The sequence below is a fragment of the Leptosomus discolor genome, chromosome 15 (assembly GCF_034619465.1).
Source record: "Leptosomus discolor isolate bLepDis1 chromosome 15, bLepDis1.hap2, whole genome shotgun sequence".
NCBI lineage: Eukaryota > Metazoa > Chordata > Aves > Leptosomiformes > Leptosomidae > Leptosomus > Leptosomus discolor.
This window is the reverse complement of record NC_141405.1, coordinates 12,537,633-12,565,347: the sequence shown is the minus strand read 5'-3', so window position 1 is coordinate 12,565,347 and position 27,715 is coordinate 12,537,633. Positions and strand designations below refer to the sequence as shown.

Genomic DNA, 27,715 nt, shown 5'->3' with positions numbered 1-27,715 from the left:
CGCTTCACGTGAGGGGATTCCATCCAGGTTCCTTTTCCCACAGAGAGCTTATGAAATTTTACAGCTGTTTCTTGTACAGTTTTTTGGCGGGCTCTGTGGTGGACGGAAGATTTTAGCTTTCTTTAAGCTGTTCCTCTTATTGATGTTGCTGGATGTGAGGGAGTACGAGCGTCCGTGCATCATCCTGGCATTAAGGCCATTTGCCATGGAGAAAGATTTGAGATGGCTTCGTAAGGCAACAGGGAGAGGGAGCTTGTCAACAAGATGCACAGGGGTACAGGAAACTATGGCACGGCAACAAAGGTCTTGCAGACTCAGTACTTAAAAACAGACATAAAACTTGCATTATAACAGCATGCTTCTGTCAGCCACGTGGTGGTAGCATACCCAGCACTCTGCATGCACTCTGTACTTCCAGGATGAATTCCCATGTCTCCTCCCACACCCTTTCCCACATACACGTTATCCAAAATATCTGCTGCTTCTGTTTCCTATTTATGTCTCAATACTTAGTTGACTGAGCATGTTAAGTTCTAGGAAAAAAATACGGTATTCCCTACAAGAGCAGAACAGGTTATGCCTGCAGATATATATTTTCTGATTAGAAAGCAAATTGTACATGATTCCCAATTCTTCTTTTTTGACATTTTTGCATCAGGGTTAAAGTTTCTGAAAATTATTTTAATTAATGAACCACAAGCTAGGACTAAATTTACACATTTTCAGTGTACATCGCTTACCCTTGTTCGGCCTCCAGAGCCTGTCCATTCCATGTCTCATCAATACTATTCTTGCTAGCTCAGTAAAGGACTCTGTAATATTGAAATTACAAAGTGGACTGACTTCAAAAAAAGTCATGCCCAGCCTCTCAGCATAGGCTTGTGCTTGTTCAGTAGACACTTGGCGCTTGAAGGCTAAGTGAAGGCGATTTCCAACCAGAATTTTTGGTACACCAGGAGCATGCTGAGCAAAGAAAAGCAATAAAAAATTAGTAGCTTGCCTTCTATTTTCCCCTTCCCTCAATTAAAACAAACAAAAGCTTTTTCAAGATTTAAAGACCAAGTGGCAGGTTGGACCAGATCATCTCTAGAGGTCCCTTCCAGTTTAAATTATTCTGTGATTCTCTGATCTAAAAACATCCCTTCCTCAGAGAAGACAGGCTTGCACAGATGATGTGGCAAATCTATAGCAAGAGTGGGACTACAATATGAAATCTTTGCCCTCCATATGCTTTCAATCAACACCTTTAAAGAAATGAGACACTTCAGCTGATATGTTTCCAACTTTCTAGAATTACAAACACAGAAAGAAAATTGTAAACTTGGCATCTTGTATAGCTCTAGTAAGCGTGCCTGCAAATGCCAGTAAAAACAGTAGAAAATACCACAAGCAGTTGGTCTTAGTCATCTGTTACAGACTGGTGACACTCTGGGATTGTACCTTACCTCATCTATTTCTTTTATCCACCGATCAATTCCATCAAATGACCAACGATTTGTAATATCATACACTAGTATTACTCCCTGTATTTAAAAAAAAAAATTAAAAAATTTAAGTTTAACAGAGGCATAACACAGAGCATACTATCTGTAAATCCTCCAGTTCTGAAATAATCTTGTCAGATGCTGAGCAACTTCTCAGCGGAGCAGAACCTCAGCATCCTGTGACACCAAGCCCCGTCTCTCTCTGTAGATTACAGATCAGTTAAGGGGCAGAAACCCTGACTTAGTTTTAGGGTCTGATGTATTGGTAAATATTTCTTTTTATAGTGGACAAGTTTGATTGATCATGCCCACACTGAAAGTCATAGCAAACAAATATTTTTGGTCACATTCGGTAGCTTGAAGATTCAATGCTCTGTGCAATTCTGGAACATAACAAATGCAACTCATCAGAGCCACCACACGTCGTGAATTGCAGCAATACTTTAAAGTCTGAAGCTATAGTGACTTTTAGTGTGTCATTTGTTTTTTTTTCTTAAGTAATTTCCTTACAATTTTCCTCCCTTCATCACATTTCAAACTACATTTGTATTTTTCACATCACTCTTGACAGTTCTATGTTATCAATTTTCCTTATTTGACACACAGTTTTAAACAGCAGTAGCATAGGTTTCACCTGATCAAAGTAAGATAACGTTGCTGAAGTTACTGAGGTAACCGACAAGAAGGCATAAGAACATATATCACTGTATTTTACCCCAATTCCACTTCAATCTCATGGAGTTCCCCTCCCCAAAAGAAAATCCTGCCCCTTGTTATTTCCCACGGTTCATGTTACCTTCAGGCTGTCACCGAATCTGCACGGCAATCTACAAGTGAGCTGCAGAAGCCATCACAATGGCTGGCTACCTCTGCTCTCCTTCATCCAACAATTATTACTCATCACTGAAAGTTGTTCTTTCCTTACCTGAGCACCTCTTGAGTAAGACCGAAATATGGTGCAGAATCTCCCTTGCCCTGATGTATCCCTAAACAAAATAAATTACATACATATATTTAGAAGAAGCAGGTGGCCTCCTACGTTAAGAGTGCAGCTAGTGTACTGATCAGAATCAGCTCTTCTGCCGTGAGTCATGTAGTAGCAGTCACTAAGAGCTCTTCTCGCTCTCAGCAGTTTTCCCCACTGGCATTCTGCCCTTTCCTCTACATTTCTCAGATTTCTCAGGGTAAGAGGACAAGAACTTCAAACTTTACTCTTGTGATTGCTCTTGGAAAACAACAGCTATTACTCAAGCACATGTATGCCACTAGACTTTGCATTTAGGTCAGCTTGAAGAAAGGTTCTGTTTTCACAGCAAAAGAAAAGTGGGAGGAAACAATAGCTATCACCAAGGAAAGTAATGGAAAACCAGTAAATTCTTGATTACAGCAGCAATAGTTCATCATGAGACTAGTATGATGAAGGTGCCCCTACAGAGTCAGACAGCACAGATTTTTAGAAAAGCATGCACCAAAAAAATTCTGACCAAACCACACTGCATGAAGTGCTTGGAAGCAAAATCTAATTTATAGTGAAGAACGTGACAAGAAGCAAAATTCCATAAAGACTTTTTGAGGTACGTTACTTCGAAGGCAAGGCACATGTTTCTGTATATGGCCTACTGCAGACACCTTTCCAATCTGTTATTTTAAGGAGTCCAAAGAGCATCCTTGCCCTTCACAAAAAGAATTAAAACATCTCCTTCCTGGCTGCTTCTCAGATAAGCTTTGTGGTATTTTTGCTAAGCTTATAAAGTAAAAGACAGAAGAACAAAAAACGAAGTAGGTGAACAAAATATCAAGTAATGAGGCTACCATACGGCAGAGTACTGTTATCCATCATTGCATTTAACATTTGAAATATTATTTTGAAAAATCACAAAGGCAAAAACAACCAATGAAGAATAAATTAAATATAACTTAGCTTTGACACACAGGCATTTAACGCCAGTAATTAAAAAAGTTTCAAACAAAAATTAACACCAAAATTAATTTTAAAGACGGAAATGCACAGGATTGTCTCTTTCTAGGTGGAAAAGGATATAATCATAATAATTCATTTTCTCCTCTCATTCTCTACTCTGCCTGAACACTGCTTGTTGCTAGAACCTGTCTCTGACTTACCTAGTTTACAGTTCCTCAAATACGACACTCCATCTCCTTCTCATCCTGCACTGACCTTACTTCTCCCTCTTTTATGTCACGAGTTTAGGGAAAAAGAATGTATGTAAGAGGCAGTAACGTTGCTGCATTTTCCAAGTTGTATCACTTGCTGAGTATTTCTAAATGAACCAGAAGGTGGCCATCTTCAAACACCCTTAACACAAAAGCACCCTGACAAACCAAATTTTTGACCCTACAGGAAAAACATTTGTTGTAAAATAATTTTATTTGTTCTTGACATGTTTTTGTAAAGATCAAATCACATCAGATTCCATATTAATTAAGTTATATGAGTAATGAGACTGCCTTTTTATATAATACTGTGGTGTAGTCAACCATTACTACTAATAAATTGAGTGAAGGGATGTTGCTATACAATCACTGTACGCTTTCTAAGGTAATTCCATGGTTCTCATTACCAGTATATTTTATAATCTTTGAAGGCACTTTGAATCTATCTTGAAGGCACTTGTAATCTTTTGTGCCCTTCTTCTGCACTTGTTATGCATCTCTCGCATAGAGAAATTGTAGGGTCCCCCATTTTACGTGAAATAGATGCAAAATGGAGGTAAAGAGAAAGTGTGACTTGCTCAAAGGGCTAGCTGCCTGGCTTGCTGTTCCTCAGTTGACTAAACATTTTTGAAGCATAAGGGAGAACTCCTGCCCTGAGAAGCTGCATTTTTGTGTCTTTGAAAAATGAATTATGAGGAAAGGTGGAGCACACACTTACCAGAGCTGTAGCTTGATTCGCCGGCCATCCAGAAGAATTGTTGTAGTCTTATAATCTATACCTGTGGGAAAGACAGTGACGCAAATCTCAGAGCAGCTTGCAGGTGTACAACACACAGACAGTTAGAGATTTCAAAGAAGCTGACCTTAAAAGAAAGGTATTTGCCATTAGCACTCTATGAAGTGCATATGGATAAGAACAACTTGTTCATATAAAGTTACACGGACCTTTCATATCGCTTAAGCTTGGTCCATTCAGAGCAGATGTCTCAGGCTCCCTCCAGGTTGATAAACATTCATATATACACTTAAAGAGTTTTTATCTCTTCGACAAAAGAAGACAGAATTGGGGTTTTGCCTTTTCTCTCACACGTACCTTGCAGACTAAATGCTCCTCCTCTATTCCCTATCTTTACTGTCTCTATTATTTCTTCCTCTCTTATCTCTTATAGACAGCTCTTACACCTGATACCCGTGTCCCCCTCTTACATAGAAGCAGCAGACAGTGCAAGGAGCAGCTTGCCTTTTGTCTCCCAGCCTTTCCCGTTCCTGACAGCCTTCTCTGCCGAAAGACCCTGCAGTCAGCGTGTAGCCGAATGCAGGTTCCGCTTATTCCTTCCCCTAACACACCCAGGCCCTGTGGCAGAGCTCCAGCATCTCTCGGAGGGGAGCTGAAGAGGTACCGCAGCGTGCAAGGTCAGGCTGTGCTGTGTTACACGGGTACGCACACGCACACAGATAACAGCTCACATCTTCACTGCACATTTTGTAGTCTTTGCAAACAACCTTCAGTGCCAGAGGACATTACCTTTTTACTGCTAACCTGACATGCTCCAGGAAGCAAACAAACTATGTAAAAATAAGGTCAAGTCTAGCATTACTGTTTTCTTGGGGAAAATGGGTGCGTTAGTTTCAATTAGATTGGGTAAAACTAATCAGCAGCAGTTGTGTAGCTGCAGTTGACGCCTGAAGATATCCACCATGACGCTATGGTCAATGGTTTGTGAACACTGTGTTTCAGTACTGCATCCGCAAATTGCATAATTATAAACATTAAAAGAGAGAGAGGCTTTTATTTTATTAAATGTTATTTGAAAGTGTGCATTCAGTATTCACACTGTGCAGCCAAGCAACACATTTTCACTGGTAAATGCATTTTTCTCATGTTTTCTTTGCTGTGTCATAGTTAACTTCTTGAATCAAACATTTATTCATAAAGTCCTCCAAATGAGGTTTAAAAAGCATGGAAACAAGCTCTGAAAAAGGTACTGAAACGTAATGAGACTTGTATCTTGAAAAAGAGAGACATGCTTTGTTTTCTGAGCATAAGTAAAACAACGGGGTAAGAAAAACACAGTGGCATGGAAAAACAAACGCATGCACAAGAGTGCCCTAATTACCCTAATTACTAATTAAGATTTCAGCGCATCTTTACCAGAGGAATAGGGATGACAGTGCTGAGGATGATCTTGTAAGTGTAAGATTCATCATTATGGGTGGCATCAACACCCAGAACAAAAAAGTTAATGAATATATCAATGTTTGGATTGATAAAAATACCCAATGCTTACCAACAAGATTTTTTTCTTTTGCTGTATTTAAGGGGGAAAGAGAAGTTTGAAAGTTTAATAAGAAAATATATCAGTTACTTATATCACTCTCTCAGAGAAAAAGTGTAGCACAGCATGGCACATAAACAAGAAAAGAGTCAGTCTCAACTGCAGGCACAACTCTGCGGAGACGCCTACCATGACCGAGAACACGTTTTGCCCCCAAGTTAGCAGAAGGGACCTCCTGCTGCCCCTCCAGTAGGATACTGCCCAGTGCTGCTACCAGTTGTCATGAAGAGTCCCTAAAGCAGTCAGAGTCAGTTACCTCCATTTTTGTAAACAAAAAGTAAGTTTTAAACCCTCTGGCATAAATAAGCAGACACAAGAAAGGAAGCCTTACCCACCTCCTCTTCCACATGGAAAGGAGTTTGTAAGACTAGGCCTGGAATCAAGAACAGATGTTGAATTACCAAACAGAAGTTACCGCAAGGTAACAGTTGGGAGCTGACTCAGCTCCCCCTGTAGCCATAGGCAAAGAGATGCTTCATTTGTGGTGCTTCTAAATTTTGCCCCCACTAAACTGCTGAAATGGCATTTGTCACATGTCACATTTCGAGGCAAACAAAATTTGAGCCCATTTTATCAAAACAACCAGCAACTCGAATTCACTAGGTTATAATCACAAGACACTGCTCTTTACAAGGAGGTATGGATGCGCTGCCCCAGGAAACGTCCTCCTGGTTACAAACTGGGATAATTTCTTGCCGCGATCAATGCACTGTTACCCCATGCAGCTATCTCCAGGTTTTAGTCTCAAGACAACTCATTTGTACACAACTATCACCAATTTCTCCTCCGGAGCAGACACTGGGGACTCCGAATGCTTTCATTACACAGCACAATAGCATCAATTCCTTTTTTTTTGTAGGATACCCATTGTAACATAGATACTAAAGCAGACAGTGAAACACGTTCTCTGGTACAAATAACCTCACTTCTCTAATTTCCTGGCTATTTGCAGTTCTGAGAGCAAGGGCATTCCTTAAGAAAGAAAAGCCAAGAGGAATTGCCTGTTACCAAGATCCTGGTACAGAAGAAGCCAGCAATGACGAGAGAGATGACAGGAAGCAAACTTAAGAAGCAGTCTTGCTGTGAGATGAACAGCAGGTGAGAAAGAAGATCAGGAAGACAGAGGCACTGTGATGGGAAGTCACACGTTATTGGAAAACCTATTTAAAAGATGCCACTTCATTTCTATTGCCTGCAGGACAGTTCACTTGAGTCACGGCAGCATACAGCTTCGCTACTCCCACTTTTACAAACTGATGAATACATCCTACTGTCAAGCAGGAGTATATTAGGACAAAATCTCTTGACACAGCTCCTTCTACTCTGGCAGCAAAGAGAGGGAGCTAAATCTTCTGATCATTCCAACCAGAGACTGGTTCAGTGCCATGCCAACTTCAGTTCCCGGATAAGCACCGAGCTGAAAGGCCAGGGACAGCAATAATAGGCATTTCAAGCTTTTAGCTCACTGCGGAAGTGTGAAATGAAGCATCTTCTGCCTTTAATTCAGGCTCTTACCTGTACTTTTGGAAAGACATACACAGAGAAAACCTCCAATGTATTACCACCAGTTTTGGGAGGCTTACTTTCATTTACTGGCCAAAGCGTTCCAGATCTCCAGCAGTATTAGCTAATAGTCAAATCTACGAACTGTAAGTTAAAATTATTATTATTATCACAGAGTCACAGAATGGTAGGAGTTGGAATGGACCTCTGGAGATCACCTAGTCCAACTCCCCCACCAAAGCAGGTTCCCCTAGAGCAGGTCGCACAGGAACGCTTCCAGATGGGTTTTGAATATCTCCAGGGAAGGAGACTCCACAGCCTCCCTGGGCAGCCTGTTCCAGTGCTCTGTCACCCTCAGAGTAAAGAAGTTTTTCCTCGTGTTCAGGTGGAACTTCCCGTGCTCCAGTTTGTGCCCGTTGCCCCTTGTCCTGTCGCTGGGCACCACTGAAAAGAGCCTGGCCCCATCCTCTTGACAACCACCCTTTAGATACCTGTAAGTATTGATAAGGTCCCCTCTCAGTCTTCTCTTCTCCAGGCTAAAGAGCTCCAGGTCTCTCAGCCTTTTCTCACAGGAGAGATGCTCCAGTCCCCTCATCATCTTAGTAGCCCCCCACTGGACTCCCTCCAGTAGTTCCCTGTCCCTCTTGAACTGGGGGGCCCAGAACTGGACACAGCACTCCAGGTGTGGCCTCACCAGGGCAGAGCAGAGGGGGAGGAGAACCTCCCTCGCCCTGCTGGCCACACTCTTCTTAGTGCACCCCAGGAGACCACTGGCCGCCTTGGCCACAAGGGCACTTGGCTGGCTCATGGTCATTCTGTTGTCCACCAAAACTCCTAGGTCCCTCTCCACAGAGCTGCTCTCCAGCAGGTCGACCCCCAGCCTGTACTGGCGCCTGGGGTTGGGTTGTTCCTCCCCAGGTGCAGGACCCTACACTTGCCCCTGTTAAACTTCATCTGGTTCCTCTCTGCCCAGTGCTCCAGCCTGTCCAGATCTCACTGAATGGCAGCGCAGCCTTCCGCTGTATCTGCCACTCCTCCCAGCTTCGTATTGTCAGCAAATTTGTATCTATCGTCAATATATTCATCTAGGTCACTGATTAATATATTGAATAAGACAGGCCCTAATACTGACCCCTGGGGAACAGATTATACATTAATAATACTAATCAATACATTATTAATAATATATTATTATATGTTAACATTATTATTACTATATACATTAATAACACTAATCATCATCATCATCCTCCCCAACCTATAGACAAAGTCTTGGGACACTGAACAGACTAGGATGTTGCAACTGTTTGTGCACTGAAAGAACAAGTTTCATCATTTCAGAAATTTGTGAAAACATAAAACATGCAGAACAAACCCTGAATAACACTATGTAAGTCATTCCAGCATCCCATGCTACTGCTGATATTTCCTGCAGGGTGAAATACCTCCACAAGTTTATCTAAAGTTAATGAAGAGGCACAGACCATGTTTAGCAAACACTGACACATCCCACACAGTGAACGGACATCCATCATTCTGTTAAAAGACATACCAAGCATAGAAAATCACTATTGCATAGCTAGAGGATACACAGCTGAATAAACCTGGCACTGTGCTTTGCACCACAGACCATAAACTACTGCAAGTTGCTCATGTTTAGCCACACACATAATGTAAAATATGACTTTTTTTATTACGACATGCACAAGATAATTCTGAAAAACATATTATTACCAGCTGCTGTTTATGAAAGCATCTCACAGGTTTCTCAAAAGACTTTTGAAGAAGAGATGGATTCAGAAACTTCCTTATTCTTGAGCTGTTACACAGGCAGAAGCAGTTGATAATATAACCTGAACATCTCTGCAGTTAGCATTTGCCACTGCTTAAGAATCAAAACAAAAAGCCTTTTGCCATGAATCATCAGGAACAGCATGAAACCGTAACAATGAGACCAACAGATGTGGTTTGTGCTGTTGTCGAAATCAAATGTCCTTCCAGAGCGTTATTCACTCATTTAGCAAGACAGAATAGCTTGCTTTGGATATGCAACTAAAACGTATCGCTATACAAGAAAGGGAAAATAAAAAAAATTCAACTTTGATATAAACCAGAAAGACCTCCCAGTGCTTAATACTTTCACATGGATGCTTTTAAATAAAAATTATTGACCTAAAGCCACAAATTGAAATGAAAGAACTTGAAATGAGTCGCTATCCTTGCTGAAATGTCTGGATTGCTTAAATCTAATTGGTTTGTAACGGATTTTGTTCTTCACAAGCAGAAAATTAACAGATAGAAAACTGAAAGAAGTATTATTGAACCCAGGAATGTAGTAAGATTCCCAGAAAAGCACTCAGCAGTTTGGTAACAACTGCAGTAAATGGGAGGCCATCCTCTCCGCATCAACGCTTCGCAGCCATTGCCACACTATCACTTATGCTTCGCTGACCACACCGCATTCGTGTCAACACTGATTATTTTAAGGTTTGCTGTGAATTTCTGCTTCTCTTGAAGCTTATAGTAGTGCATACAAGCTTCTGGGCTTTGTGATGGGTCTCTCTAGGGCAGGCTCCTTCAGTCATTTAAGTTGCTCATTTTGTGTACCACCAAAGGCAACATTATTTACATCAAAAATCTTTTCTCTTGCCTTTAATAATTGAGATTCAATGATCTACAGTGTGACCAACACTTTAGCTTTGCAGCAGTGAAAAACACACTGACTCACCTGAACAAAATTTGAAGCAATGGATGACAGAGCAACCATTGGTCACATCTTGGTTATATGACAAAGAATGAAATCCAGATTTGTCCCTCCAAATTTTTCACAGGAACTGGATGTTACCCTAATATTTTAATGATTTGGAACTTGTTCTCCATTAGCTTTTGATCTGTGTTTTAACTTCAATAAGTTATAGGAGAGGGGAGAAAGAAGAATAGGGGAAAAAATGCAAGAACTTTTAAGATTAGATTCTTCAGAGCTGTGCTTTACCAGTGCAGCACTGAAAGATTTTATTTAGTGGCACGTTTGTCTTGGAAACGCTCCTAAAAGCAACCCATTTTATACCTGAGAAAGCACAGAATACACGACTCTTCATCTTTGAACCTGGTGCTCTGGTACATTTTCGCTCATAAATACTACAAGCACCGATTTCATTGTTTTTACTTATTCCTCTTGGTGTGCCCTTTCTTTAGTTTAAGGCATGTTGTTCCTTGTAGATAATTGATGTCAGATTAGCAGCTTTCAGAATTAATTAAAACAGAATCTAACTACTTCAAAACAATAATAATAAAAAACCCCATTCCAACGCCCTGCCTCCATGACCTGACCACCTTCCAGAGATTTCAGCATTAAACACCTTCTCCAGCAATCATTCACTCCATCAGTTTGTTCAGATTACCCATTCAATAATAGTTCTCTCAGACACATACTAATGTCTCCTTCCTGCCGTCTGTTTCTATGTCAATAATTACATGTCTACAAATAAATATATATATACATTCATTGGGATTCTGGGCCTGTATTCAACAAAGTCCACTGAAAACATCTTTCAGTTTCAAAGACTGTTGACTGCACTTCAAAACCACAGTTTTAGGTTTCAGAGAGTGCTTAAAACCATTTTCTCATAGGCATGATGACAACGCCATGGTCCCATCACTTCCCACTGTAAGCTTCCTCAGCTATCTAGCTTTTCATACATACATTAAAACTCAGGTCTGACGTTTCTCTTCAGAACACATTTGTAACTGTTTCAGGTGCATTTGGCAAGTGACACAACTTCCAACTCCATTTGTTTACTGTTCACAGCAAATGGACACACAGCATGCTTTTGGTTCAAAATTCCACTAAGCTTTTAAAACTAAGCCCCACATTTTCAACACCATGCTGCAAAGATATAAACTCTTTGCAATAAAACTGGACAATAACTTTTGCAATGTAAGCACGCAGGTCAGATTATGTGACAGTCATATTTGCCTTCTGCTTGCCATTTCGGAATAATCATTGTTTTCCAAATTCCAGTCTTTTCCATCACACTTAATTACTGCAATAAAAGCCATCTGTTTGAAAAGCACGGACTGCCTATTCGGATTGAAATAGAGACACTAAAATTTTAGATGTAGACCGTATTCCTCACCTCATTAATCAAGCGATAAACCGCAATTACACAGATAATTCACTGATGTCAATGATGTGACAATTTCCCCATTTTCAAAAAGAAGCTATTTGTATCAGAAAGCTCAGCTTTATATTTAGGTTTTTTTATGGTCACAGACAATGCCAATACCACCATCTATCCTTCAGCACACCTGTTTTCCTTTAAATGTTTAAAGGAATTAAGTTTATGAGAAACCCACCCTTAAAAAAAAAAGTGCTCTCTAACAATGACACAAAAGCTTTTCATAGTTACAAAATTTTTAGGGCACCAGGTTAAAATCTGAAGATCTCTGAACACTTCTAGTTGGCTCTAGTCCAGACTGTTGTCCTTAGAACAAATGGTATGGGAGTATGAAGTTCGACACCACTTTATGGCATACCTCCAATACTGATCTGAAAACAAAACTAACAACTGAAACTCCAATACAAACCCCCAAAAAATAATTAGTCAGGCTGATAATTTACAGAAGCAGTAACTGAGTAATTTCTGTTCTTCCTCTTACTATCAGCATTAGTAAGTAAACAAGCCAGCACTTTACATATTAAATTCACACCCTCCCCCAAAAGAACATACAAACAACTTGTTCAGTACATGTTTTTCTTTTTGGTCATGCCTTAGCTTGCAGTATTGCTGCTAAGATGGCTAAATAAAAACTAAACATTCAGGGCAGACTGGAAAGAAGAGAAAACTATTTGACATCAGCTAATAATCAACTTTTAACCATAATCAATGAATGGAAATGGATTGTGCATATTAAGAGGAAAGGAAATAAAGATTCTGAGACCATATTTCATTATCCTCTGTCTTAACATTTACCTGTCAAGAATAAAAACTCGTTACAATCTAAGGCCTTCGAAATTTATTTTAGATGAAGAAAGAGAACTGTTGCCATCCCCCAGGTCAGGAAGAAGCAGGAACTATGCACTTCAGTTCATCATTTCCTTTCTTCCACTCCAAAAGAAAAGGACCTCAAGAGGCATACGGTAAGCTTGTCAACTCAGATGTTTACTACAAGTTGCAGCTAACATCCTCAGACGAAAACTGCTATATATAAACATGTTATTGTTTGTAAATAGCAGCACTGCAGGAAAAGGGCATGTTATCATTAGCATCACTGACAAAAAAAAAGTTCTTCCTTTATTTCAGCACATTTTGTTAATAAATTTGAAATAAATTGGGAAGAGACTAATATATCAAACCCAGCAATCTTGTAAGTGAGGGGTTTTTTTCCTCTACCCTTTTTTCCACAGATGTGAAAGAACCAAGTGAAACAAGGAGCCCGAGGTGATCAGTGAGCACAGAACAGCTCTGGGCCCTTGCAGATCTACATTCTCCTCCATCTACATCCAACTGCTCCTGCACAACACCGCAACTCACACTTCTCTCTAGGAAATTCATGTTAAAAGACCAGATCCCCAAAACTACTGACAGCTCTGGAGATGGATTAAGATAGGATTGTTATTGACTGGCAGCAATTATTAGCCAAAGGGATTTTTATAGTTATTTAAAGTCAGTAACATCAGATTATGATTTAAGAGTGAACGTGGATCACTCTGTTCCCTGCACTGGGAAAGGACACACTCTTGGCAGAGGACGACAAACACTAGCTTTACGATATCCCTGCCTGTCTCTCCAAATTCTTTGCAACAGAACAAGACATAAAAAATGTAGCATCACGAAGTTCCCAGTTTATAGTCATTGTTATAAAACTGCAACAGTATTTTAAAACAGTTGTTTTCTACTTAAGAGTTATGTTTTATAAAAATAATTTCCCTCAACTTTTAGTCCATTGAATATCAAAGTAAAGATAACCATAACCTAGCACCAGTGAATTTGATTTAGAAATTAACCTCTATTGTGAGTACAGGGGAAAAACAAACAAACAAACCAACCTCAAACCAAACAAAACCAAACAACCCCCCCCCCATTCTTCTATGATAACATCTCCTCACTGCTGCTATTCAGCAATCCCTGTAAGTAAGAGCTAGCCTGCAAGAAGAGTTCCTGTGCATGTCAGGCATGGTGCTAACCACTGTGCTATCTTCCTAAAAAACTCGGTTACATTCTTTTCAAAGAGCATCAGCTCTCAAGGGCAGCCTCTCATTCACAATCCCACCTCTAAGCTCCTTACAATCAAATACAGCTTCAAACACGAATCTTGGTTTCATTTTGGCGATACACGTGTATCCCAAGCAACAGCTATGCTGCAGTGCTCTGCATGCCCGTGAAAGTACAGTGAAGGGAGGCTTGGCCAGGCTAAGACAACTGACCCCCAAAAGTGGAATAAGTTCTATACAGCAGCTGATTGTCCAATATTTTCAGTGCTCGTGGAAATCTTTATGGGATAAAAATTCTTTTATGATAAAACTTAACAGTGGGGGTCAAATCATCCTGGTGCATGAGGAAAAGACCAGAAGGCAGGTCATATATCTCTTAAAATCCTACAAATCAAGAAAGAAATGGGACAGAGCCATGCAAAACTTGCCTTATATCTTAAACACTAGGTTTGAAATATGGACAGAATCTGGAAGGGAGAATAGCTTCAAACCTACCATAAATATTAAAAACAGATGCAATATTTCATATTTTACAATATTTTCCAAAGAGAACAATGACTCTTTATGTCTTACACTTCATTAGCAGTAAACCAGTTCAAAAATACTTGGCATGGGAAGAATCCCAAGAACATCCAGCCACCGTTCTTCTGAGCTATAGGCCTAAAAAGCTCACTGAGAACAGTTGCAAACCTCTCCAAAACTTCCCCAGGCTTTAAACCAAGTCTCAAATAAAGTATTCTAAAGAATTAAACCACCACTTTCAGTCAAGCATATCAATATATCATAACAATTAGAAAAATCAGAATTGTTTCATAAGCATATCCCTGTATATTATGAAATCGTAAGTAATACTTATGATAAGTGGCAAGATATAACCAAGGTTTTAGGAAAAACAATCCAAAAAGCCTACTCCAGGATGCCATCAATACTCCCAGAAGTCACAGCAGTATTTGCCACCCAGTGTAGTAAAAGAAAAACAAAAAAGCAGGTATTTTTTGCACCCTCAAAGCACTCCTTGTTAAAAGAAGAAAAAAATGACTTGAAAAATAACTATGTGACCTGAACAAGTAATGAATTCTGTCATTAAGACAAACTGAAGATCAAAGTGGGAATTCACAACAAGCAAGAGTAAGTGCAATAATCTTGCTTTAAAGATGCCAGAGAGCAAAATTCTTATAATTACTGAAAAATTGCTGTGGCTTAAAAGCTATCATCCAGAAAATATACAGCCATCATTCCCAAAGCACAGATACGTGAAGAGGAAGAGCTTTCAAACTAACCTCCAAACCAAGCAACAGAAGACCAACTGCACTTCTTAAATTTGGAATTCCAAGTGAAATACATGTTGCAGTAAAATGGGCTTTATAGATAACGTTCCCTCAACTCAAGGAATTCCCAAGTCATCAGATATCTTCAGGACACACAGTGCCACCAGAAAAATGAAGGAAATTGGATCTGTCTTGGATTACGCTTCCACTTCTGCCCTCTTCTCCTCCCCAGCTATTCCAGTGGAAAAGTTGCCAAAGTTATAATTGTCCTGCTTTTCCAGGACAAAACACTAACACAAAATGCTACCAAACAATCTTTGTTAGGATTTAAAGGAGAAAGACGGACTATACATTACTGATACAAAGCTCTTGTTCCATTCATCATTTAGTTTTCAGTTTTCCAAGAAATTAAAATAAACTAATTTCAGGTGAATAGGTTTAAAGGAAATTTTAGGTTGGAGCACTCTCAAAGGTCACCTAGATCAACCTCCTGCTCAAAACAGGATCAGATACAAGGCCAGGAGACAATACAAGCTCTCTGAGCAATCTGTTCCACAGCTTGGCTGTTTCATGGTAAAAAAGTTTTTCCTCTTACTTTTTCTGAACCTCTCTTGTTTCAACTTACACCAGTTATCTCTCAGCCTTCCACCATGTACACAGCCTCGCTCTGTCCTCTTAATGACCTCCTCATGGGTACCAGGAGCCTGCCCAAAGGTCTCTCTTCTCCAGAGAGGCGACTCATTAGTCTGTGGCCAAACTTAATACGTCGTTAGAACTGCAGACTTTTCTTCACTTAAAAACTATGTAATTACTTTTCACGTAGTCTTCTGCACTGAACTAGCCTGTCTTGCAGATGCTGAAGACAAATAACAGCAGCCTTCCAGTTGAGGCTAAAGGGCGCCCACATGAAAGCTGGAGAGGGACTTTTTACAAGGGCATGTAGTGACAGGACAAGGGGTAACATCTTTAAACTGGACGAGGGGAGATTTAGATCAGATGTAATGAAGAAATTCTTCCCTGTGAGGGTGGTGAGACATTGGCACAGGCTGCCCAGAGCAGCTGTGGCTGCCCCCTCCCTGGCAGTGCTCAAGGCCAGGCTGGATGGGGCTGGGAGCAACCTGGTCTGGTGGGAGGTGTCCCTGCCCATGGCAGGGGGTGGGAACTGGGTGTTCTTTAAGGTCCCTTCCAACCCAAATGATTCTATGAAACATGGTACAGATTGGTAAATGAGTCTGCCTATAAAACTATAGTTTGAAACAGTCCTGGATTAAACTCCTGCTTGGAGACAAAACCTAGAATTTATATGGAAAAATTATTACATCACATTTATTCTTGGACTCTAAAATCTTCTTGCTCCAAGACTAACATCATTCTAACAGGGACTGCGTTTCTTGTCTGAACTGAAAATCAATTTAAAAGTTTAGAGGTTATAAACTTGTTTAAAATTGAATTTATCATGCTTCTATTTGATAGAGCAGGTGTTCAAGTTAAACCACAACCTACTAATTCAGAAGTGGTTTGAAAAGTCAAGGTAGTGCTTTACACAAACCTCACTTAGCATATTTACCGAAGCAAACATACAGAAAGATTAGTACAGTCTCCTGACCGACTGAGATCATGCACTGTGTATGAGGATTGCTGAAACAGTTAGAAAAGAAATGTATGTACCCAGATATTCACGGTAAAAATTTTGCACCACAAGACTCTCTGTGTCCTGACTCAATCATTCCATTGAATGCATCGGCTACATGAGCCTCTTTTCCTCCGTCTAGTCTTGAGAGGGTATTAAAAAGGCTGCCAGACCTGCTGGGTCTCTTCTGGGTTTTCCAGCCGGCAGTTTCATATTTCATGCACGTAAATACCCCATTTGAAGGCACTGCATAAAGTCAGCCTGCAAACGAGGTACGAGGGCACAGGAGATATGGTAACACATCGTTGTCCCTAAAATTTTGAAGGGATGAATTATCTGGATTCAAAACGTATAGACTAAAATTCCCCTACCCCATTTTTCTTTTCTTTTAATTAAACTGTTGGGTTGTTTGGTTTGGGTTTGGTTTTTTTAAAATATTTTGTTTCATCCAAACATCTGTAATGGCTCATTCTCTATGAAACTGGGCAAATTAAACATGCAGTCCTCAAATACACCTATGACTGCTCCTTCAATATGTTCTTTCAGAGTACAAAAGCATTCTTTGCTATTTCAGCTTCGCTGATGTGGGATTACAAGGAAACATATGTTGGTAAGGGCAGGGCAGGGCTCTGTGCATCAAGTCCTAGCCCAGAGGAAAAAGGAGAGCAATGGCAGGAATGTAACATTGAGTTACTAACTGCCAAGATGCACTCAATATACCTCATATAAAAACTGGGGGAAAATGAAGAGGTAAAATCAGAATTGTAAGCCTGGAACACACCACACAGTAAACAAACTATGGTCATCCGATCCCAGCGACTGGACTGCATTTGAAAGTGCGAAAGCTCAGCTGCAATTTATCTAGTGCAAACGGGTCACTCGTGGACCGCAGCTCACTATTAAATGTTGTTACATGTTCAGTTTGCTCCACATTTACATCTGCACACACATGCGACTTTAACTAGCTGTATATTAAGAACAACTGGAACTTTTTAATAAACAGGTTATCTTCTTCTGATCCAAGAATGAAAGTATTTTTACAAAACATTTCTCCAGAGTTTTGTGTACTGAAGTACACTCAAGGAATATGCACTACTTTAACAAACACAATTAAAACAGGCATTTATGGCATTGAGAGTTTATATGTTATATGAACATGAAGCAGAGACCCAAAAATAATTTATTGGGGGAAACTCGAAATACTTCGATTTTGCATCAGTCAACATCTTATTTTAAAGCTTCATTTTTTGGAGGGCTCATAGCAGTCCGGAGGTGTGGTACTGAATGTTTCAGAGGAGGTCACGGAATCCCACTTACTCTAGCATAAGAGAAAAGAGATGCACAGCAAAATGGTTTCTTTATATAATTAGGAAAAAGCCACAGAAAGTTGCAACCACAATTTTTAATTTAAAAAGAACACACAGATTACCTGTTTTCATAAATGAAGTAGCTGCAAAGAGTTCTAAGTCTCCAAATACTGGATTAGGAAGCCTGGCAGGCGCAGGAGGGAAGCAGACCTCAGGAAGCAGACAGGTTTGCTGTTCTTCCTAATGAGGATCTCTCTTACCCTTTTTAACAGAGTGCTAGGCTAAAGGAGCTCAAGATGACACTTATGTTCTTAACTTAGAAGTCAGTTACTTTTTAAAGTGCATGGAAATCTCCACTCCAGAAATTCTCATCATAGTTACTCCACCTCTGCATATTAAACTACCAATTTCTATTTTGAAATTCAACGCTGCACAAACAATTTTAATATCCAAGATAACTCTGGAGTAACAGCCTTGGCTCTTCTAGCTTCCTTGTGCTCACCAGTTACTGCTTAGTCACCTCCACCTTCTGGCACCACTTGTTGACTTCACACAGTGCCTTCATATCAGCACCCTTCGATGGCAAATCCCACGCAACAAAGAAAAATAGCAAAACTGTTGTATTTGTTTTCATCTTAGCACAAGACTACATCTCACAAACAATAAATAGCTTTCCCTGCTTCTGACACAAACGTGGTTCCAAAATACTTAATTTTCACTATTTATAGGCCCACAAAACAACCAAAAAAAATACTGACTTGACAGAAGTGTTTTTGTGTGCACATAAGGGTGTTTTCTCTGCTAGGTCCTACCTGTCCTTCCCCCAGCTGGAGAAGAGTTACTTTTCTGTCCTAGAGAGGGTTCTCACCTTGCCTTGCACACAGTTCAGAGATTTGGTTCAGCCAGTCTGAACATTATATGAGCCAGAATGTGTTCCACTTCCTTAGAGATTTATATCCTTTAGGGTTCAAAAAACCCATGTCTGCTGTAAAGAATCACCAATCAGATCCAGTAAGTCTCAGCTGAACACAGCACGTATTCCTTTTACCAATATGAAGTTAGAGTAACAGTCTAATTAACATATCAAACGAGAATGTAATTATACCAAAAGCAGGTATGCACGACATTAAACCCTTAAGGCAGCTGTTCTTCAACACACTTTGTCACTTGGCACAGCTTATTATTGACGGTACTTTCTCTTTTCTGCTTATCCCACCCAGCTGCAAGGGGATACTCTCTCAGCTGCCAGAAACTACTGTGAAGATGTGAGCAAGGTTAGTTTCTGAACCTTTAAAACCCCCTCATTCCTGGGCAGAAATGACATCCCAGCTGCGTAGCAATTAGCTTTCTAACTTTCCATAGGTTTGAGTGACCATTTAGATACATAAACAGCTGTTGTAAACACCAATATTTTTGTGGACTTTGCCCTGAGTAGGTACTAAATTACAGTCAATACTGACAAATGATTTTATCTTACCTTTCTGAAAGACTAGACATTAAATATACAGTATATGCCGATAAATCAGTGTTTGATCTGTAACAGCCTCACTTATGCAGGAACTTGCAGCTCTGACTGGAGTATTTGACTACTTAGCTTGCCCAGTTCATACTTCCATATTGCAACACATGAAGACATAAAAGAAAGGAACAAATATTGGTACAGATGTGTTCCACTATATCAATTTAGACGTGGATAAAAAAGCATTGCAAGCTCAAACGAAACGTGTTTTGTGTATTACATTTGAGATTATCCTTAAAGAAAACCAGCATGACAAACACTAGCCCATGTCGAGTATTTTGTGTAAATATTGCATTAGCTTCATATTTTCAGTCTTATATTAAACAAAATCCAGAAGCGCTGAACAAAATGGGATACAAATAAAACTTCTAAAGTTAGCCAGTTCCTATTCTTAATCCCATTTTCCATCTTGTTTAGCTCCCAGAACAAAACCAAGTTTACAGAAATATGTAAATGTCGTTTAACCAACATATTGGATAAAACTTAATCCTGGCACAGGCAAACACAATTTTGGTTAGGCCAAAGCATCTTAAAAGGACTCAATTACCTTGAAGTCCGACCACTTTTCAAAATAGCCCGGACTTTTGTCTTTCATGTTGCACACCTGTCTGGGAGCCTCACGGTAATTTTGTTTTTACAGTCACTTTCCCACTCCCCCATATCTATGAAAAAAATAGGAGTGGGGGAGAAAGACACCAGTAGCCCAAGGGAAACAGCCAGGCAGCACAAGGTGCTATTGAATGAACACATGAGAAAGACAAAGAAGCAAGCGAGCTATTGCTGTAGTCTCTTTTGCCACAACAATCTGAAGTATTACTTGTAGCAAAAGCAGATATCAAATTCAGACAAGTGTGTGCAGGTTGGTTTTAGGCAGGAATCTGGAAAAACATTCGTGTGATGTTAAGATTTCAAGGCTTCTTCACTCTGAAACAGTACAAGAATACGCTTGACCAAAACTTAGGTGCTTGCTTTGTTTGGTCTTCCATTGGTGCTGCTGAATAGGCCTCGCTAAGAAACATAAAGGCCAGTTATTGGGAAAGAACAAGGTATAAAAATACCTGGTTTGAATACGTGCGTGCATACACAGTTTTGATTTTTCCCCCTCCAACATGGTTGGATGAGGACAGAGCGAGGAAGAGAAATAACGTAAGCCTATTGATGAAGTGGGTTTCAAAAGCCTCACTGTAAGATGACCTAGCTTCTGACCTCCATGAGATGGAAAGAAGCACATGACACTTGAGTTGCAATATTAAAATAAAGAAATATTATTAATATTTTAAACCCAAGAAAAACAGCCAAGTAGAAGGAAGAGTGCAATAAAGCAAAACTAATTTTATGAAAGGTTTGAAGAAACATATGACAAACCATACACTGCCAAGCAGGCCCAGGATTTCTACTGGTCCATTAAATCAAGCAAGGTGAATATTCATAGTTTCAACAGATATGCAAGATCAGCTAACAAATACAAACCCCAACATTGATCGATTGACCTGACCACCATATCGTTTATGAAGAAAATGGAAAAAGGAGGTAAAGAGGGTGTCACACTCAAGCATGCTGCCATGTGCCAGGGTAGAAAACACAATGCACCAGTCTCATGAGGTGGGCAATTCTTAGTGTGACAAAGTTAGCATGAGACTCCAAACTTGATATTTGGGGAGGGGGGAAAGGCACATGAATGGAAGCAAAGAACAAAGCCAATCTGAATTAGATTGTAAGCTTTTTTTTTTTTCATTTTTTTTTTACAGGATGGAAAGTATCTTTCATAAGTAAGGCAAGAATAAAGGGAATCAGCTCAAACCAGGATCCACATTTTCAGCTAAAAGATGCCTCTTATAACTGACTGCCTGTTAAGAAGAATTGCTCCTCCACAGTGCTATCACCTGGAAGAGACAAAATGCAGTCATAGGTGGTGGAAAAGGGGGAAATTATTTCTATTTTTCTCTTTTAAGCACAGTGAAAGGAGAAGAGCAAGTATAGAGTGGGTAGCAATTTCTGTTTACTGAACTTTCTTCACATGCAGTACATAATACAATTTAAAATTAATGTCATCTTTCAGCAGTAAGCACAGCTCTTGTAAGATAACACATTAAAGGGGCAGTCATAACTAACGTCTTTAGAGTAGGCTCTGTAACTGCTTTACAGACTCATCCCAAAATAGGTTAGATGCCCTATTTGAAGCAACTATTTCTTTCCACCAATGCCACAGAAGCCTACAGTAATGAGATGACACTAGATGTCTTCTAGACACTTAAACTTGGCATATGAAATCAAACCTCACCTGCTTTTCCTTGTACAAGAACACAGTTTAAAGCCTTTTAAACAGAGATCAATGGACAAACAACTAGATTTTAACAAAATTCAGGGCGAAAAGATTCATACCTATTCAACCTTTTAGACAAAGTTACTTTGTGACAGCTAAGAGTGATCAATTTTTGCTCTCTTGTGCTGTGAGATCAAGTCTAGTCTATTTATAGGCAAGCGTAATTAACCTCAAAAGGTATTTATTTACTCTTAGACACTGGTGCTCAGCAACTTTAAATAACTCTTCTTCTGGAGAAATCCTAATAGAATGGACTGAAGTCCCTAAAAGCTGGTGCTATGTGCAAAGAAATCAGAAATTTAATGATGTTACCATTAGTTTCTATCGTGATGTCCAGATTGTGCTGTGTTTAGGAAAATGTAATGGCTTCAAAATAAGTCAGTGATAAACAACTCATCCTGTTCATTATTATACTGGTAGGAAAACAAAATAATTTTATTTCCCCTTCCTTTCAGCCAAGTAACATTTTCAACAGCACACTTTTATGAAGACAGAACAGAGAAACTTAACATCAAATCTTTGTGGTAAGCCTTTAACCTCCATCAGTTCTGTCTTTGGTCTTGTTGGGGGTGAGGGGAGGAAACAGCAGCCGGCTCACAAATCTAAGTCTTGTTAATGTTAACAATATTTCCTTCTTTTAGGTAGGGCCCATTCCCTCCTCTTTACAACAGCTTTACATCAAGGAAAGGCTTTGATCTGTGTAGTAAGTTATCAGGAAGAGCCACCATGAACTGTAAGTTTGTCTGCTGGGACATGAGCAGCTGACAACTATCCCAGTCTAAAAGCTCCCTACCTGTAAGGGTAACCTGGCTCTCTCCATAAGGTCTGCTTGAGGTTGGGCCATCTAAGCTCCAGGCCTGTGTTCCAACCACTTAGTAGGTGGTTGTTGTGATCACTAACACCCACAACCTACACACCCACAAGCATTCAGATAAGACAACCAGTATCCCAGTGAAGTTATCCATCTAAGGACAGATAGAATTTATGGGAAGACAAACAACTGTGATATGAACTTAAGAGCATACAAAAAGGGTGCTGGGTGAGAAAGGATGAGAGTCAGTTTAAACCTGACGTTCCTGCAAGAACAGGAGCCGGAGTACACAGGTTTGAAGAATCATTCCTTTCATTCCCCGTGTCAAGCAATAACACTGCAAGCATATGTTACTATGAAAGCAAAACCAGAATCCAGCTGAATAAAAATCTGTTAGGGCAAAACATCAAAATATTTGTCTGCCTCGTGACATTACATCTCAGGTATTATGTTCTAGTCTGGAAGCAATTATTTCCTCTGAATTTATTCTGATGAGAAATCAACGATGTTTAAAAGCAAAGCTTCTGCAGCTCTCTCTAAGATAATTTTTCTGCATTTTACTTACCAGGTCAGAGACCCAGTGTGTCCAATTTATTGTAATTTCGGTTTTGAGCCAGATGTGGGAGAACTATAAAGACAGGTTACCCAGATAATTAACTTACTGCCTACTTGCCCACCTCCAGGATAACTGCTATGCAAATTATCTCGATGAATCATGTTCGCCAATGCACCCTCCATGGCAGTCCTTACTTTTTTTGTTAATAAAGCATCTTCCCTTCTTCTTTCCAACCCAGAGCCCTTTGGTCATTAAGAAAAATTTGGAGACCAAGAGATTGTACTCCCGCTTAATAGCTGAACTACGCCAAATGCTTTCAAACCACGACTTGTGGACCAGCAGCAGCTTGCAGTGACTTGACTGATCATGCGGTGCTGGCTTCCCTTCCCATCCCCAGACTTCCTATGTTTGTGTACTGACAAAAAATAGTAAGACATAAAACTGCCATGTTTTCCTGGGAATGAGAATGATGGCAGATTTATTTTTGAATAGCTAAGAGTCTGTGCAAAATGAATTTATGGTTTATATCATTAAAGTTTGAGCCCGTAGAGTTGAGACGAGACAGTTACAGAGCTGCACACAAAGCCTTCAGGAATCTGACGGCTAAAAGAAACCCACTCAAAAACCCCAACAACCCCCCCACCCTGTTCTAGTCAACTCCAGGTTTTATTTTACCTTCATTCTTCTTGTCTGCTTAACTGTCTTTTATGCTGCTGGAGACAACCATCAACCAACAGCCCCATGATCCTCCTTTGCTGATGAGTCCATCCTTACTCAGCCTTTCTTCCACCTCTCTTAACACCCCATGGTGTTCATTTCAATTGTCCTCCTTCCCAAAGGAGGGGTCATGCTCTGTTCAACACCTTGTCCTTCCCTGTACTTCCTTTATAAGTAACGTGTCTCTCTACCTCTTAGAGCACTGTAGTGCATCTTAGTGACACCTCCTGCTGTGTAGTACAAGGAAGAACCCTATATCAAAGCTAAACTCTGACTTTTCTTCCTCAACTCTAATACACTGCTGTCTTTTCTGAAGCCCATCTTCCCATTTTATCCACAGAACTGGTAAGCTCTCTGAACAGCTGGTCTTAATCTATCTCTGCATCGTCTGTCTTGATCACCATTTGTAGCTCGTTCTTTCCAAACTTCTCCACATTCATATCCCCACCTTCAATTTACTAAATTTCAGCAGCGGGAGTAACCTCTTTCCTGTTGCAATAAACACCAAATTCTGTCTCTCTTGCATATACAAACATAAACAACTGCCCAAATTCCCATGCTTCATCACATTAACTCGTTTGTTCTCATTTTCAAGGCCTTTCAGTGCTCTTCCTCTCTCTCCTCACTTGCTCTTGTCTTTTACCACATCATCTCTCGTCTTCCATCGCAGTCTCAAAGCTATTCCCTTTCCTCAAGCTCCACAACAGTTTTCTCATTTCAGAGCTTATACATGTAGCACCTTTTGACAGAACCTATCATATCACTAGACTTTCTCTTTCCAATTCAGAGACCCAACTGGCATTATGAAAGTGGCAGATCCTAGCAGATAACTAAGGACTTGAAAATGGTGAAAAAGTCAGCATTTATCAAGCTTTTTAATCAAGTTAAATTAGAAAATGAGTCATTATACCAGCAGGATGTTTAGCTCTAGCCCTCTCCCTGCATCTCTATTTTCATAGTCCCTCAGCCTGCACAGATTCCTCACAGCTGCATCCTACGCAGACACGCTCAAATGGTGTAGGGAAGGCCAAGGGGGTACAGGCAGAGAAGGGATGTCAGACACAGACCACAAGAGAAACCGGGCAGCTTACATGCAGTGTTCAAAAGTATTTCAAGTTTGATGCATTCAAGAACATTGTAAATTGAAGAGTGAGAAAATATTTTTTATGAACATCCACAGTTAAAATCCTTCCTTAAGTGAGTCTAGGCAGAATACTATGATTGTGTAAACACCGAGGCTCAGTATGTACAAAAATTCTTAATTACGACACTAGTTGCATAAAATTAAAAATCGAATTATATTCCTTCCACATTTTACTACCACACCATCTGTTACATCTGCCTTCCTCTTGTAACTCATATCCTCTCCCATAACTTGTAACTAATATTCCTCACTCATCTTCTCAGGGCTGAGAACTTCTTTCATCTCTGTGAAAGTGACCTCTTCACAGCAGTTTGTGAGGTCCTCAATTACCACATTGGCCTAACCTTGTACAGTTCAGAGTGGTAAATACCCTGGGGTGAAGACACTGCAACCCATGAAATACTGCATAAAACTTACAACCCTGTCTGTACACATTTTGAAGTTGTTAGCAGCAATGAAGAATTTCCAAGCTGCGTGTTAAGTACTTGCAAAACAATTAAAAAAGAGTATTTGTATTCCTTGGCTGTCAAGAACTCTATTCACACAGTTATAGTGTTAGCCATACAATTCAAATAATTTTTAAGAGCAAAAACACAAGCATCACAAGGTTTACATGCAAAAGTCTGAACTAAGACTGATGAACTCAGGAGCTGGTCAAACATTCTCTCTCCGTTACGTCAAGATACATTGGAGACTAAAGTGCTCCTTCAGCGTAAGAACTTACAAACTCAATTGTGTGTAGAGAGCAGAGCCAGATTAGGCACACTCTCCCCAAATCTGCCGTCCCTTTTCTCCAACTACCTGAAGAGCACGAAGAGTAAACACCCTGCAACACCCCAAGGAGTAATTCAGCAAAAGTATTAAGCAAACAACTTAAAATGTACATTGATGCCTTCCAGGTACAGTCTGACTCACAAGCAGTGGTACAGAGAACGCTCCTCCCTCCCTCCCGTTCTTTGCATGAATCAGTACTATGAACTCAACATAATAACAGATCCTAAGTCAGTGTAAAGCCTTCCAGTGAATTAACTAGTCACAGACTGGCAGTAAATTAAAGCAATGGATAATTTGACAAGGTAATTTGCTTTTTAATATGCCACATGATAGATTTACATGAGGGGAAAAAAAAAAGAAGTGAAGCTAGAGCATGTTCTAGGCAAATGAGATTGGGGGAGTGAAAAGAAGAGAAAAGGAGGGAAGGAAAATAGAAATCCCCTTTTCCCTGAGCCATTAGCTTAGTTTTAAATCAGTCTGCAATGTACACAGCTCCCTATTCTGCAGACAGAATATATCTGGCATGGACAAGGCTCTTCAGTCTTGCTCTTTAAAAAGCTTAAGTGAAAGAACATACTACAAACATGAACCTTGATCTTAAAGGGCTACTCTTCTGATACTGTGAACATGACAGCAGAAAAAAGGAAGAAAAAAAAAATATTTTCTGTTCTTTCAGTGAAAGCATTTTCATTGCAAATACCTTTGCTGTTTAACAAAGATCCTTTACTAGAAAAACATTTTTATTAGTATTCCCCTTTACTCACTGATGACAACAGAAAAATAACTGCCTAGGAAAATAAATCCTATCATCACCTAGATCGGTGTATTAAGACATTTCTCTTAAACTCCCAAAATAGCTTCGCACGTGAGATCACTGGCATGGGATTTTAAACCCCAACAATTCCACCTCCCTTCTGAGAACTAAGCGCAGCAGAACAGCATTCAGCCTGTCTTTGCCCGCACCCCCGCTGCTGCCCGGGAGCTCCGCACCTCAGCAGGACCCCGCAGAAGGAGCCGTTCTCATCTACTGCCCTGGCTGGGCTCGCTGCCCGGCCCCAGAAGTCGGCACCACCAGACCACGGCTGCCGCCTCCCCGCGGATCCCAGCCCGGGGGTCTGGCGGGAACCCCCGCGGGGGATGCACCTTACCCATGTTGTACCCGTAGGGCGACTCGGAGGCTCCGTCCTGCAGGCTGGCCAGGATCTCCCCCTTCCCCACGTCGCTGTCCCCCACCAGCAGGAATTTCAGCAGGAAATCGTAGGCTTTCACCGGGCTGCCCACGTGGCTCATCCTCCCCGGCGGATCAGCTCCCGCGGCCCATCCCGGGGCCGGGGGGGGCCAGGTGACCGCGGCGGGCAGCGGCGCGGGCGGGCAGCGGCATGCCCGGCCCACGGCGGGGGGCGTGAGGTGGCGGCGCGGTCCCGTCACGGCAGCGGGGGCAGCGCCATCCCTCGCGGCGGCCGGAGCAGCGAGACCCTCGGGGCGCGCGTCCAGCGGCGAGGGGAAACGGCGGTGTCAGCGGCGGGGGACGGCGGCAGCGCGCGTCGCGCGGCGACAGAACGAAGGCGACCGACCGTCTCTTCCGACGGAGGGCCCGAGCTTCTCCACGCGGGGCGCTCGGCGCCGCCCGGGAACGCGGAGGAGCAGCGGGGCGGGCGTTCAGCGGGGCGGCCGCGGGGGCTCCGTCCCGCTCCTCCACCTGCCGCCCCGACCGCGGGCTGTCAGCGCTCGCCGCCGCCTCACGCCGCCGCTCAGCCCGCCCGCCGCTGCGCTCTGACAGACCACCGGGCCCCGCCCCCGAGCCCCACTATTGGGCGGTTCGTCTCCGCCCCCGCCCTCCTCGGCATTCATTGGCGCGCCGAAATGGTAGCCCCGCGCCTCCCCCGTTTCCACGGAGGGCGCTGCAACCCTCTCTGTATTCGCCTATTGGTGCACCAAAAAGCACTAACCCCGCCCT

General features: G+C 41.2%; 1 protein-coding gene across 2 annotated transcripts; it reads right to left on the bottom strand.

Moving 5' to 3' along the window:
• Window positions 1–48: 48 nt before the first annotated feature.
• Window positions 49–27,048, bottom strand: RAB40B (RAB40B, member RAS oncogene family). 2 transcript variants are annotated; one of them, XM_086473693.1, is made up of 6 exons: window positions 26,907–27,048; window positions 4,375–4,435; window positions 2,410–2,470; window positions 1,446–1,523; window positions 741–963; window positions 49–320 (listed from the first exon to the last, which is right to left on the bottom strand). In XM_086473693.1, the coding sequence occupies exons 1-6, from the start codon at window positions 27,046–27,048 to the stop codon at window positions 49–51; spliced, it is 837 nt and encodes a 278-aa protein (XP_086329819.1). The 2 variants fall into 2 exon arrangements, with proteins under 2 accessions (XP_086329819.1, XP_086329820.1); XM_086473694.1 differs by having other exon boundaries at window positions 741–906.
• Between the last annotated feature and the right edge of the window lie 667 nt (window positions 27,049–27,715).

Coding starts and splice junctions, on each gene's coding strand:
- RAB40B (XM_086473693.1), bottom strand. CDS start 27,048: ATGAGCCACGTGGGCAGCCCGGTGAAAGCCTACGATTTCCTGCTGAAA. Junction 2,471..4,374: donor CGAATCAAGCTACAGCTCTG/GTAAGTGTGTGC, acceptor TATTTTGTTTAG/GGATACATCAGGGCAAGGGA. Junction 964..1,445: donor GGATAAAAGAAATAGATGAG/GTAAGGTACAAT, acceptor TTCTTTGCTCAG/CATGCTCCTGGTGTACCAAA.